Here is a 14,328-nt window from a genome sequence, read left to right as displayed (position 1 = left end):
TCTCCTTTCCTCTCCCTTCCACTGCCTCCCTCCCTCCCTCTCTTCCTCCCCTTTTGGCTACTTTTGCTGCTGCCATGAATGTTGCCATGTCTTAGAGCCAGCTGATGATGGCCTGAGACCTCTACAAATTGGTAACTAAGTAAACTTTTCTTCTTTTAACTTTTGGTGTTGGGTATTTTGTTTCCGAAATGAGAGAAAAATAACTAAGTCAGTCCCCAGAGGCAGCGACTCTTATTTTGTTTTCTAATATATCCTTAACGTTTATTGGAGAGTGGGCATTTGGAATATATTTGTTGAACAAATGGGATGAAATTGATATGGGTATATATATAGATGATGTAGATATATGGTTAATTGAAACAAATTACATGGCTTACGATGATTTAATTTTAGTAAATTCATGTCAGTGTTTATTGATTCTGGGTTCTCTTTGTAGCTGTTTACTAATCAATTACTCATCTGTCAAGTCATAATAGATAATTAAATTTAGGTTGGGTCCAAGTCCAGGATTGCCTGATAATTTAGCACTACTTTATAAACTTCCCACAGTATTTTATTTTATTTTTTATTTATTTTTGGCAGGGCTCAGGATCAAACTCATGGCATTGGCCATGCGAGGCAAGCACGCAGTCCCTGAGCCCTACTCTCAGCCCTCACTGTCTTTTCTCTACATAACTCCATATATTTGAATATATTTTTTAGATGGAAAAGTGGTTGCATCTCCACTTCCTCTCTGTGTCCTAGGTGCTCATTAATAAATTATTGATCCTTTATGTTTTTCCTCTTACTGTGGCAAAGGACCCAACAAACTTTCTTCGTCCCACACTTGACATTTTCGAATGCTTTTGATTGTTCTCAATAGTCACTCCTTGTGCCTTTAGGCCAAGGCACTTAACGTGGACTCATTGTATTTTTTTTCAGGGTCTTCTACAATAGATTTTCTTTGCTTGCTGTTTTTATATGCTGTAGTTTCAAAAGCTTATGTTGGAAATGATCTATGGAATCGGTAAGTCCTGTGACCTTCCAGGAGTGGGAGAGATCCACCCTTAGCCCTAACACTTGATGGGCAGTCTTTAAACTCCTTACCTTTAGGACATACTTTACTGTTGTGGAGTCATTTGACTTGAGGAGACCAGTCACATTTTTAGCCAGTTCTTCATGTATCGTTCTTTCCTTGTATGAACTGGTCTTGAACACAAACTGAAGAAAATTCGAAAAGGGAACAACATTAATCCCTCTTAAAAAAAAAACAAACAAACAAAAAACCAGAAACAAACCAAAGTTTCAGAAATTATGCCAAATGAACTGATTTCTCAAAGTTATCTTTTCATGCCAGATTCTGTCATGAAATCCATGAAGACTCAGCGATCACAGTGGTACCCGCCTGTGCTTAGTGAGGACTTTGTACGAGTCGAGATATGCTCACCTAAGCCCTCCTGGAAACTCTTTGTGGAAATCAAGAGAAAGAGCCAGGGAGCCATTTAGCATGTTCAAGGACACACAGAGGGCTTTGACCCACTTACTTAGGACACTGCCCTTCTTCCTTCCACTCGTAACAGTTGGCATGGTAGCAGCTCTTCATCCTGAAAGGGTAGAGCACCCACTCAAATGGCCAAGTGGGGAAGCAGGTGCCTTCCAGAGGCGAGCAGGTGAGCTCCCCACAAGCCCAGGGCCTACCATCCCACACTCAGTCACAACTGTCTCTAGCTTCACATACGCAGGTCATTGGTATGATAACAAATGCTGCTGACATTGTTGCCACGAAAGATTATTGGGCAGTACAGAATGGCTCAATTAGGCTCATTCAGAACTGCTTTGTGTCTTTTAAGAACATGCACATATTTTAAATATGAAAAGCTTGTTACTAAATTACAATATTTTACTTTAGAATTGGGTTTGCCTCAACTTTACTATAATTGGGAAGGCAGGCAGGCAGGAGACTGGCTCCAAGCAGAAGCATATTCACTCTGGATCTGTCACTCCTTCTGTGAATTCTGTCGCACACCAGCATCACAGCTGGGGCAGGAGCTTTGAAAGCTCGTCTCCAAGGCAAAAGACAAATCTAATGACACATGAAACCAGCTCAAACCAAGAGCAACACAATTCCTCCCTGTGTGGGTCATGCCTCATGCAGAGGCAATGTCATCCACTGCTTCATCCCATGCAGTTACTGAGGCGGAAGGTATTTCAACCACAGCTGAAATATTCTTATTAAAAAATGTTGACTCATAAGAACCACTACAAATCACTGGCATCCATAGCCTCTACTTAGACTAACTTTAGTACACATTTTTTTTTTTTGAGAGACGTGTGTGCAGGTTGGATATTGTAGATGGAGTGAGTTAGCAGCATTTTGTGCCACTGAACTTGAAATGGTGTTTTATTACTTCTGAAATAATATTCATTACACTGAATATCACATCTTTTGAATATATCCAAGTAGGCATTGGAACCAGCCCATCAGCTTTCACCATGTTTCTTGGTGTGGCCATTAATATCTGCCTAGATGTTAAAAAATAGATTTCCCCAGCTCGAGCAAAAAATTCAAACTCTGGCCAAGGTCAGGCTGCTGCCTGTGCAGCGTCATAGGGATGCACCCTCAGAGTCACAGAGCTTGGGGCCTTTTGGGCCCATCCCACCTTATGTCACAAAACTGGAAACAGGTTTAGTGAGGTTGGCTGCTCAAGTTAGCAACTTAACCTTTACTGTAACAGCCTAGTCTCTCTCTTGCTGGTGTAGCTTTCTTTCCAGAGTAAAATTCAAGGAAACTGAGGTTTTATTAGGAAGTATTTGTTTTAGATATTTAAAATATGTTTTTAAGTATCCCAAGGAATTGCTGTCAACCTGAATTTCCACATAAATGAACCTAAGCCACATTAAAACAAAGCAATCAATTTCATATTATAAAGCCAAATGGTCTTGCCAGGAGATTTCAGATGTTCTGATTAAAAGCGAAGACCACGCGAAGCTGCATCTCCAAGCATCTCTGCAATATTGTCACAGAATATCCGAGGCTCTGAGGCCCTCCCAAGGACCCAGCCTTGCCTATGTCAGACAGTCACAGTGCCAGAGAGTTCTCAGTTTAATTTCCAACAAGCTCACTGGAGAGAGGAAAAGAGTGCTGGTACTGCAAGAAGGCTGCTTGTGTGAGAAATGGGTTAAGGAATTATTTTTTCCTCTCATGGGACATTGGAATGGAAAATTGGATCAAGTATTGGACGTTTGTCAGGTAACTCTGTTCAGTGGTAAAGTCATCAATCCCTATATATTTCATTAATTAGTTAGTTATAGGGTCTTGCTACTCAGTTCAGACTCATAGTGATCCTTTTGTCTCAGCCTTGCTGGTGCTGGAATTATGGGCATATGTTATCATACTGGGGGCTTAGGCCACTGAGCTATCTCCCCAGCCCATCAGTCCCTATAAAAGCAAGTTATGACCCCCTGTGTGCCACAGAGGGAAACTCAAAAGACATTTGTAGTTGGGACTGGCCTTTTGCAATTGAAAAGTGGGTCTTATCAGGGAAAACTATCCCTCAGGAAAATCACTGTGAAGTAACTGTTTTCGGTATATAGACTATTTTAAAGAAGGACACACACTAATGTTTTTGTATTTTGGGAAGATGGCCAACATTTCTGGCATGTAGAACATGTATAGATATAAGACTGTCATGAAAATCCTCCTCAGAGATGGCATCTCAGAGCTTACTAAAGAAGACAATTTCTAGTTCTATTCTTTTATAGGTGCAGTGGTAACAGCAACCATAACTATTATTTTAGAAACCAAGCTCCTGGGATAATTATTCTCTAGCTAACATTTCCAAACATCTAGAATTTATAAGTGTACACATATCCATATGTATTATCAGAGTATATTCTCTTCAGTTAAAAAGGCCATATTTCGAAAAGATATAATGTATGCAAATAGAAATGTAGGTCTTGTGTGTGTTGCACAGTGATCTAAAACACTCTAATTTATTTTGGGATGGGCTCTGTCTTTTCAGTCAGTGAGAGGACACTTAGGCAGGAGCTATGGAATGTAAACAGCATCACAAGTTCACTGGCAGTGATTCACAGGCCGACTGGAAATGAGAATGGGAACGTCTCCAAGTGCACACTGGACGGAGAGCGCTGAAGAAGCAGTGGACACTGATGGGATGGACGGTGCTTCATGCCCGAAGAGAAAGGACTTAACATACCAGAAGCAGGTACAGATATACAGTAACTGGGAAAATGAAATAATGCCTGAGAAAAACAATAAAAACAGCTAAGAAAACATTACAGAAGAAACACAGCACATTCAACAAACTCATAGCAAAAAGTCTCTCGTATCTTAGCGTAGGAATTTCACATGTTGGGAACGATGACTTCAGAACAACTCTTCAGTTTTTTCTTTTTGCTCCTCTCTCCCCATTTTAATAGTCATTTGCATAGACACACAGCCTTCATATATTTAAGCAATACTTCCTGCCCATTAGTGCAAAGCAGCAGAAGGCCACTAAGGGGGATTCTTGTTTTGACTAGGATGGGTGCTGTTCAGCTACAGGCAAAGTACTTCCTCCTGGTTGGAGGTGGGAAACAAGACCAAGCAGGTGACATGGGGGTAGGAACAAGCATCGAGGGGAGTTTCATACCTTGATGTATGCCTGGACAGAGTGGTCCAGCTGCTCCTCATGACATTTGGCCACAATGTCGGCCAGAACCCTGCAAAAGCAAAAGTACTCAGTGGTCTTTCTGAAGAAGGCCGACTTGGTTGTTACAGCACCTGGTAAACTGGGCATGGAATAGCTGGTGAGTGTGGGAATGAATGAAGGAATGAAGGAATGAGCAGTTTTCCTGCTTTCTCTGGCTTTCCTTACTCCACGTTAGGGGCATTTATTATGTGTAATATCTCTGATGCATTTCTGATCTTTGAACTCCTGAACATGAAGCTATAAGTGATGTCTTTTGATTTTGATATCCCTACTGGAGACTGTGCTCTCGTTGAATGTGCCAGTTAGAGTTTGTGCATTTGCTGACGCTGTCTTCTTGGAAAAGGAATCATGTTCAGTAGCTAATCAAAAATGAAGTCTTTTAGCTTCTGATTAAAGTCATATTTTATTTTAAAGAGGCTTGCTTTCCAACCTATACATTACTTTTGGCAAAGACATTAGGTTGAGATGTAGTTTTGTGGTATTTTTTGAGACAAGGTCTTCCTAAATTGCCAAGCTGGTTACAAACTTACTTTTAATCTGTGTCAAGAACTGGCTTTGAAACTGTTCGAGACACTTTAATTTTAAAACCTTAATTTCTGAAAAGTCAATATGCCTCTAAGGAAGATGTTATAAACCTTTCAATGCCAATAGTAATGCATTCTCCAGAATATGAAGTCTAACTTACAAAAATTACTAACAGGAATGTATGAGTAAATCATTAGTTGAAGATTCTACTTCTATAAAAGGAAATTGTGAGTTCATCACTACCCATATCAGTGATTTGATCAGTACAATCAAATTCAAAAAGAAGGTAGTTAAATTATTTATTATTTAAAAAAAATTCACATGGGAATATGAAATGTTACAGCTGCTTGGCATACTTTACAGGAGTACTTATGGGTTTATTCCAGCCCCACCCCAAACACAATTCAGAAGTTTTGCAATAAGTGAACTGTTAATTTACTAAGGTATCTTCACACTAGAGAATAATGCTCAACAAGGAATAGATTATTGATGGATGAACAACCTGGATAGATCTTTGGCGCGTTATGATGCATGTTAGTCAGTAACAAAAAATTATGTATTGTGTAGCCCCATAAATATATTTCCCCAGGGAGGGAAACTGGAACATAAGTCATAAATGAGTTCTTTCAACATTATCTTTCAATTACATGTTTCAAAAGAAATTACTTTTAAAACACAAAGTAAAAGAAGTCTAACATTCTGTGAACGATCTTAATAGGTGATTAGAAGGTAAAAATTCAAGAGTTATAAATTCTTAAATTTAAGACAAATATTCAAATACAGTACAAACCTATACCAGTACATGACTACTGAGTTAAAGTCAAGTAATCAGATTACATGAAGGCAAGATTATAAGACCTCTCCTGCGAGGGTTGTGTTATGGGTACCTGGTGACAGCTGTACTTATTTCATCTTCCTCATTTTGTACCAAAACTTTGAAGAGCTGATTCAGAATTATAGGCAGAAAACTCATGATTGCATGAATCTTGTCCACATTCAACAAATTCTGTAGGAAATTGACAGGAAAAAGATACCATTAAAGTTATAGTATGCTCTGGATTAAAGATTAAATTCAGGAACTAAGTTCTAAAATTTCTAGAAAACATGGAGAGAATTTTTGGACATTGATGTAGACAAAGATTTCTTTCTCTTTTTTTTTGGGTATGACTGTAAAAGTTCAGAAACAAAGTGAAACCAGAGCACATCACACTAAATGCTTCTACATACCCATGAATAATCAAGAAAGAGACAAATTATGAGGTGGAAGAAAATATCTGCAGAGCTCTGTATCTAAAATACAAAAGGCACTCTAATGATGCCATAGCAAATAAACAGATAACACAATTAAAAATAGGTAAAAAAAAATCTAATTGTCTTTTTCTAAAACAAAAAACCAGACATGAGCATCAGGTAAACAAAAAACTGCTCAATATTTATTAATCATCACAGAAATGCAAGTTAAAACCACAGTGAGATTATCACCTCATCTTCCTTAGAATGGCTATTGTTAGCCAGAGAAAGAGTCACAGGCCTCTAATCCCTTGGGAAGCTGAGGCAGGAGGATCACTACTAGTTTAGGACCAGCCTGGGCGACATAAATGAGTTCCAAGCCAGCTGCAATACATAGTGAGACTTTTTCTCAAAACAAAAGAACATAAAACAAAGCAAACAAACAAACAAATAACCAACAAAACAAAACAAAAACAAAGAAAAACCAAAAAAATAGCAAAACAAAACAAAACAAAATCAAAACCCAGAATGGCTATTATTATAAGAAAAATGAAACCAGGCATGGTGGCATATGTGGATAGTCTCAGCATTCTGGGAGGATGAGGATAAAGAGTCTTAAATCCTAGCCCAACCTGGGCAATTTAGCAATTTAAGAAGTTGTCTCAAATATACAATGAAAGTACCTCAGTGTGGGGGCCCTGGTTTCTATATATAGTACACAAAGACAAAAGACGAATGGCAAGTATTGTTGAAGATGTGGAGAAAAAAAGGGCCTTTGCACAATGCAGGTAGGAATTTACATTAGTACAACCATTACAGAAAACAGTATTGAAGGTGCCCCAACAAGTTTAAAATAAAATACCACACAACAGCAAATCCATTACTGTGTAAATGCCCAAAGGACATGAAATCAGGATGCCAAAAAATATCTGCACTAGTACTCATAATGGCCACTATATGGAGTCAATGTGAGCACCCATCAGCGGGGGCAAGGATAAGAAAATGCCGTGCGTTTGCACAGCAGTCTACTCTTCAGTCTCAGAAAGGAAGGAAATGCTGTTACTTGCAACAGCACCGGTGAACCTGGAGGGTAATATGCCAGTGCATGGGCCAGTGCAGACAGACGTGGCAGCCATTAGAGTCACATCATGTTGTCCACGATAAATGCATATAAGGTAAACTTGTGCAATGAATAAATAAAAAATGGTGGAGCACATTCTTCTGGTGTATTTTAGAACTGGAGTATGAATACCACAGCTTGCCTTTATTTGCTTGCTCTTCATTGCACTGAGCTTGGTGTGTGGGCCTGAAGGGAATGTGGGAAGGACAAGGTTCCAAGTTCAATTCCCAGCAGGGCGCATGCACACACACACACACACACACACACACACACACACACACACACACACAGTAGAATACAATAGTAGATTCTGTTTTTCTGTCATCTTTATTTTGGAAAAAAACTGATCTTTGTTCTTTCTACTCAACAGACCCAGCTATTAAAAAATTGCAAAGCTAAATGCCTTACTCTCTGAATTGATACAATACTTTAATATCTTTAACACAAATCAACTCTTTATTTGCTACTCAGTGGGGAATGAAAGGTTTATTTGCCTGTTTTTACCCCGGAGAAAGCTATTGAAGCTACTTGCATGTCCTGTTACCTTACAAGAGCGGACGAAATTCGAGGTAGGTGACTGAGACATGTCTTTCTCTCTTTTTTGGCACTGTTGGAAAAATGCATTCACATGTGGATCCTGCAAGAGCAAGGAAGGGGTTTGTTTCTGATGGCACATAAAACAGTACCACAAATACTCATGGTGGAGAGAGCTGATGCGCCCATGCAGGGCTGTGTCATGGGCTCAGGCACAAGGCATCTGTTTTCACATGACCTGTGGGGCTGGCGAAGGCTGCCTCCACCTGACAAAACCCACTCTCTCTCTCACTTCATTCCCATAGGTCACCAGGGCTGGGGAATTACTTCCTGTAGGTGTGCTGCTTTCTCAAATTCCCTTTGTTTATCTTTCCATTCCTGCTTTTTCCATAGCCTCCTACCAATTTCTTTTATGTGTTATTTAACACGTATGAGGCCAACTACGTTTAAAGCAGCATAGAGATATTTTCAGGCTTAAAATATCTGAGTCAGCCTGCTAGTAGGAAGTCCACAAATGAAAAAAGACTATATGGTAAACGGAGCACTTAAACTGGTGCAGCCTATAATCCCAGCACTCTGGGAGGCTGAGGAAGGAGGGTCACCGTTTTGAGCCCAGTTTAGACAATTTAGTAATTTAACAAGACCTTATTTCAAGATTTAAAAATAAAGAAAGGAAAGGAGGGAAGAAAAAAGAAGGAAAGAAGGGTGGGGATATAGCTCAGTGTGAAGGTCCTGTGTCAAGCCTTACTACTGAAAAATGAAACAGAACACCCAAACTACAAGTCAGCTGTTACCCTTGAAGCCTGCTTGAGAATTCTCTAACTTCAGCACTGAGTAACACAGTTAGGAAGTGAGCTGGATGAGTAGAGTGAAGGGACATTCTACATGCTTCTTTGGCATTGACCATTCTAGAAGAGCATCTGCAGCATGGATTCCAGTCAGGCTGGGGTGTGTGTCTGTGTGTGATGTTTTTTGTTTCCCAGCTGCTGCTTTCTTTGGGGAGCTCTAGTCTTTGTGTCATCTTGAATGTCACTTCCTGGGTTAGTTAAACAAAGCTGTTTCCTTTTAAATATCACTTCCTTGATTCATTCAAAGCATTATTTATTGAAAGCTGATCTTGTACCAGCTCCTGGCAGGTACTTTACTTAAGAAAGTGAAGAGTGGGCAAAACTGACCCCTCCTATGTGGTCCTTTCATTACAGCCAGGAGACCAACACCACACTAAGACTTCTGACCACACCAATTTAACTGTGACTGGATAAAGGCCTCAAGGAAAAAGCAGGATGCCGTTGGGGCACTTGATGAGACAGCCCCGCTTTGTCTGTGGGGTCAGGGAACAGGGAAGATTTCTTGGAGGAAGTGAGAGTTGAGCAAGACTTGAAGGATGGGTATGAACTGATGAGACCAGTGACAGGAAGTGAAAGGGAGAGAGTGAAAGAGAGGGGAGAGAAGGAGGGAGAAAGGGAGGGAAGGAGGGAGGGAAAGAAGAAGGGATGGAGGAAGGGAGGAAAGGAGGGAGAGATTGCCATTCAGGGCAAGGAATTATTAGCAGCAAAGTGAGATTGCGGAAGCAAGTGGATGTGTCATGGCTGGAGGGCACAGTGAAGAGCAGGGCCTTCAGCACCTAGAAATGGAGGTAAATTCTATGAATATGTAGGTGGTAGACATAGACGTTGAGGAAAGATGCATGGGGGTGAGTTAGAAGGAGACCCAGCTAAGCCTTAGAAAGAACAAGCTAGGAGAGGATCAGATTAATAAAAGAGGCTCTCCTGGAGATGGGCCATGCTGTGGAACCTGACTAGGGCTGATGGCATTGGTGGAAAATTGGTTTAATCAGTTGTGGGTGAAGAACTGTGCAGGATGACTAAGTATGCCTTCAAATGTCAGAGACTACTGAAATTCTGAAATACTGAAATTCAGTATACCTGTGGTAACTGTGGGGGATTAGTTAATGGTCAGCTTGAGTGGAACACTCATGGGAACTGAATGAGCTGTTCTAGGCTGGGAAGACCCACTTGAGGATTGCTGCCAGAATAGCATAAAAGGAGAACGGGAGGGGAGGGTTTCACACTGCTGATTTCCTAGGAGAAGCTTTGTTGTAGCCAGTTTTCCTGATAGGATCTCAGCTCTTTGTCAGAGGAACTTGGGTCCTTCCTCCCTGTTGCCAGGAGGGCCACTGCTCTCTTTGGGGGAGCTCTGGTCTTTGTGTTATCCTGAATATTGCTTCCTGGCTCTAGTGCAGCTCCCTCAGCCTTCTGGCACAGGTCCTTCAGGCTTTTGGCGCAGATTCTCTGGCTTCTAGCACTGGCCCTTGGGCTTTCTGGCACACACCCTTCAGTATTCCATCGTGAATTCCTCAGCCTCTTGACACCGAACTCATACAAGACGTTGCCAAGTGTTCTAGGCTGTCTGCTAGACACAGAAGACATTGCCTCAAGATCCAGGCCCTTGGCTGGATTCTTTGGGTCTAGCCCAGAGACAGATCTCTTGCCCTCTTCTGCATTTGACTTTGGTGGGCAGCTATTAGGAGATAACCCTATAAATGACGTGTTCTTTATTCAATGTATTCTCTTGCAAACCCTGACTATAATAGTAGCTGTACTATTTCACTTTTCTTAGGACCAAGTATGGGTTAGAGATAAAAGAGCTTAGAACAAAAATGGAAAAGCAGGTGTGTATTGAACTTGACCAAGAAGAAATTCATATTGTATGAACCTGTAATAATTTGCCTTGTCTGGTAATAATTTGCCTTGTAGTCCGTAATCCATGCCAGAAAGCTCTTCACCTTTTGGTGACTTGATGATGACAGTGATTACATGGGGACTGAGAGGATATTGTTGTTGGTGAAATATTTTACATGTAGTTTCGCATTTCGATCTTCACTGCAACCTTAAGTACAGATAATTTATTGATATAGTTTCTTGATGAGGGAATAAGGCCCAGTGATTAATTTGTCCAGAGTCACTAAGCCAGAAATTGGTTGATGTGATCCTCAAGTGAATTTTTTTCTGGTCTCATGGCACTGAATAGGTGCTGAACATGAGACCTTCATTTGGATTATCTATCCTAAGTTTTTATTTTTAATATTTAACAATTTGAATGGCTGGACTATCAATGAAAGGAATTGTACTGTGAAGGAAGTTTCAACATGTTAAATGTATATTCCTTGATTTGATTTGATGTTTTCTGGCATCTGGGCTTACTGGTATTAGAAGACTGTGTCTTCAGACAGACAGAACTGTCCTACACATCTTCCCTGGTAGCACCACATCACCTGCCCTACTGACCTCTCTGGGAATGACCAGTCTCTCCCTGAGCAGGCTCTTCCTGAGCACGAGCTCTGTTATGGTTTTGGGGAAGGGGTGCCATATTTCAGGGTAGTCAACTCACCTGAGTGTTCACTGTGGATACGACAAAAGTTGCCACTTTGAAGAGTGGTTTACCACCATCGACCCATTTAATTTCACTCCCACCATACTGCAAAAAACAATTTGTTACTGTCATTGTGACAATTTGGTGCTAAAAAAAGAAAGGTTAGTTTATGCTAGTTTTACTATTACTGTACAGATGAAAACAAGATGTAATGACATTTGGTAATACTTGTGGAGGAGAACAGTATAATATCAGGGGATTATTTGGGTAGTTCATTCTTGTAATTATAAACTAAATAAGAGCCTTGGAGTATTGCAGGTAGACTTCATTCATTAGTACAACAGATGTAGACACTGTGGTTTTGATTTAGGTAGTAGAGAAAGAAGACAACCTCATGCCTTTTAACTGATGTATTTTTCTCTTAAATCATACAGATCGCTCAGTACCTTGCCACTTGCAGAATCTTGAGTGCTTAAGTAATTAGGAGGCAGACTTGTTGCTACTGGGATATTGTACTCTTGAGAAGCGATGCGATTGTGTTTCATCAAAGGAAGCCAAGCATATCCAACTGTGCAAAGGAAAACCAGGGAAAGATTTTGGATACACACACCCCTGGAAAGGGGTAAAACTAAAGATATTTATGATTTATGAACACTAAGTTTCACTGAATAATTCAGTAAGCCAGGGCTTTTAAAAATACCTTCCATCTGGAATCAAATGGATAACCTATAAAACCACCTCAGTTGCTTCCTGTCAGTACCTGATGTTTCCAGAGTCTCCTTCTTTTTTGCATTGGCTTTGGCATTGATGTCACAGGTGACATGATAAAATGAAAACAAGATATGGTGTTTCTCATGCAATTGTGTTGGTAGCTCAATTTTTACCTGCAATGAGAAAGATCCTCATTGGACTGAGATTAGAATAATTTGCCCATGGTCAGCACAAGACAAAGCACAGCATTTAAAAACTTTTTAAACTAAAAATCTGAGTCTACATTTTGGAATATTGGATGTACAGATTTAGTAGGTGTCTGTGCTACTACCAGTAATGTACAATAATTCAGAAAACCTAGATTTTTATGGTACTTGAGTATGGATTAATCACACCTATGTGTAAACACACACCCACACCCACACCCCCCTAATTGTAGCATGCAAGAAAGACAGATTCAGAAACTATCATTAAGGGATATAAATTGAGTAAACCAGATGTCCCTGTTTCCCAAAGTGTGATTCTCAGCCAGCCACATGAGCACTGCTTGACAGCACATTCAAAATGCGGAATCTCAGACACCAGCACAGACTTAGTGACTCAAAATCTGTAGTTTAATAACATCCCTAGGCCATTCAAGTGCACAGTGCTGAGAAAAGTGGCAATGGTAAGTGATGCAACTTAAACATAGATTCCATTCCTCTAGCAAAAACAACAACTCATATTAATATGATATTGTAGTAACAAAGAAATGAGCCATTTTGCCAGCCCTTCATGCTGTAGCTGTATAAATAATGCTCCTAATAAATATAAATAAATGTGAAACACCAAACTGGCCTATGTTACCTTGTATTTCCATAGAGAAATGTTTTGAAGCAACTGTCTACATGTACTGTGCCTCTCAGTTTTCAAAGTTCTGTCAGATAAATTAACATTTAATGCTCCACTGCCCATTGCTTTGGGAAAAGGACGGCTCAGATCTGAGACCCATCACCAGAGATGCTGGGGTAGGTTGGGCTCCTTAGTCCTAGTATCCCCCAGGACAGGAAGCCACATTCTCTGACAAGCTCTTTGCTGACTCTGACCAAAACCCCATTCGGGCAAGCTGCCTTCAGCCTGGTATCAGCAGCTAGGTCATTCTCATAATTGTCAAGCCAAGCAACTAGGAGATCATCCTGCGACTTATCGACTAGCTTATTTACTAGATCTCTTATGCATGCAGCTAATTGATTTTCACAATGTTCAAGAAAGGATTTAGAGAGTCATTTTCCCTGGGTCGTTTTCAGAGCAGCAGAACTAGTGTCAGTGCAAAGTTGTTCGGAAACACGGATTCTCAGCCCCCAGGCTAGACATACTGAATACCAAAATCTGGGGTAATCTGCTTCAACAAGCTTTCTAGATAATTCTGATGTGGGGTTCAAGTCTGAGAATCCCTGAATTTTGACAATTCACAAGCTTATATATGCTTTTGACATCACAGGCTAGCCTAGTTATAAAAGCTGACATGCATTTCAAAATACAAAGTAATAAACAATGCAACAGAAAGACGTTTTTCTCATTTGGCCTTCATTAATAGTATATGGGAACACAGCCAGCACACAAGGAGTCCAGCTTAATCAATGCTAATGAAAACATTTTTTCTTACATACTGCAAATATTCATATTTTGCTATAACAATGCCTTGGAAGAACTTATAACCATTTTTGCGATAAATGCAATCATTTTGTCATACTTCAAATAAATCCCTAGGTTTAAGCTTGGTCTGAAGACACCAGGAAGCTGTTCAGAATACACATATTCTCATGTGGAAAAGCTCTTGGCTTTTATGAGGACTCTAGAAAGTATATGAACATGAAAAGGATAAAATGCCAAAATTAGAAATAGTATTTAAAAACATAAAGTTTTCAAATGATACAACATTTTCATAGTTTTGGCTAAAGGCTCTGTCAGCGCAGTAAATATTCACTATTACGGTAATAACTCTTCTCTTTAGGTTCCTTTTTCTGTCCTGGATTTGTGGAGGTAAACTACTTGCACTGAATAGCTATGGAGGAAGGAAGGAAGGCCACGCAGGAGGTTGCGTTGGTGCTTCTCTAGTTAGTTTTAAAATGATTGGTGGGCAGTGAGGCACGGTGGGCGGGAAAG

The 14,328-nt window shown here is 40.2% G+C and overlaps 1 protein-coding gene across 7 annotated transcripts in view; it reads right to left on the bottom strand.

Annotated features, from left to right (window-relative positions):
* Dock10 (dedicator of cytokinesis 10) overlaps positions 1-14,328 on the bottom strand; it is a 206,105-nt gene that overhangs the window by 57,529 nt on the left and 134,248 nt on the right. For all 7 annotated transcript variants that reach the window (XM_023723036.1, XM_023723034.1, XM_023723037.1 and 4 more), the window contains exons 20-26: positions 12,233-12,356; positions 11,919-12,040; positions 11,491-11,577; positions 8,111-8,203; positions 6,104-6,222; positions 4,632-4,701; positions 1,087-1,200 (exon numbers count right to left, since the gene is read on the bottom strand). In XM_023723036.1, the coding sequence (XP_023578804.1) occupies positions 1,087-1,200; positions 4,632-4,701; positions 6,104-6,222; positions 8,111-8,203; positions 11,491-11,577; positions 11,919-12,040; positions 12,233-12,356 (729 nt within the window). The remainder of the gene's footprint in view (positions 1-1,086; positions 1,201-4,631; positions 4,702-6,103; positions 6,223-8,110; positions 8,204-11,490; positions 11,578-11,918; positions 12,041-12,232; positions 12,357-14,328) is intronic.

Source organism: Octodon degus, unplaced genomic scaffold (genome assembly GCF_000260255.1).
Source record: "Octodon degus isolate 3935 unplaced genomic scaffold, OctDeg1.0 scaffold00096, whole genome shotgun sequence".
Lineage (NCBI taxonomy): Eukaryota > Metazoa > Chordata > Mammalia > Rodentia > Octodontidae > Octodon > Octodon degus.
Note: the sequence above shows the minus strand (reverse complement) of the source record. Positions and strands in the feature narration are given on the sequence as shown.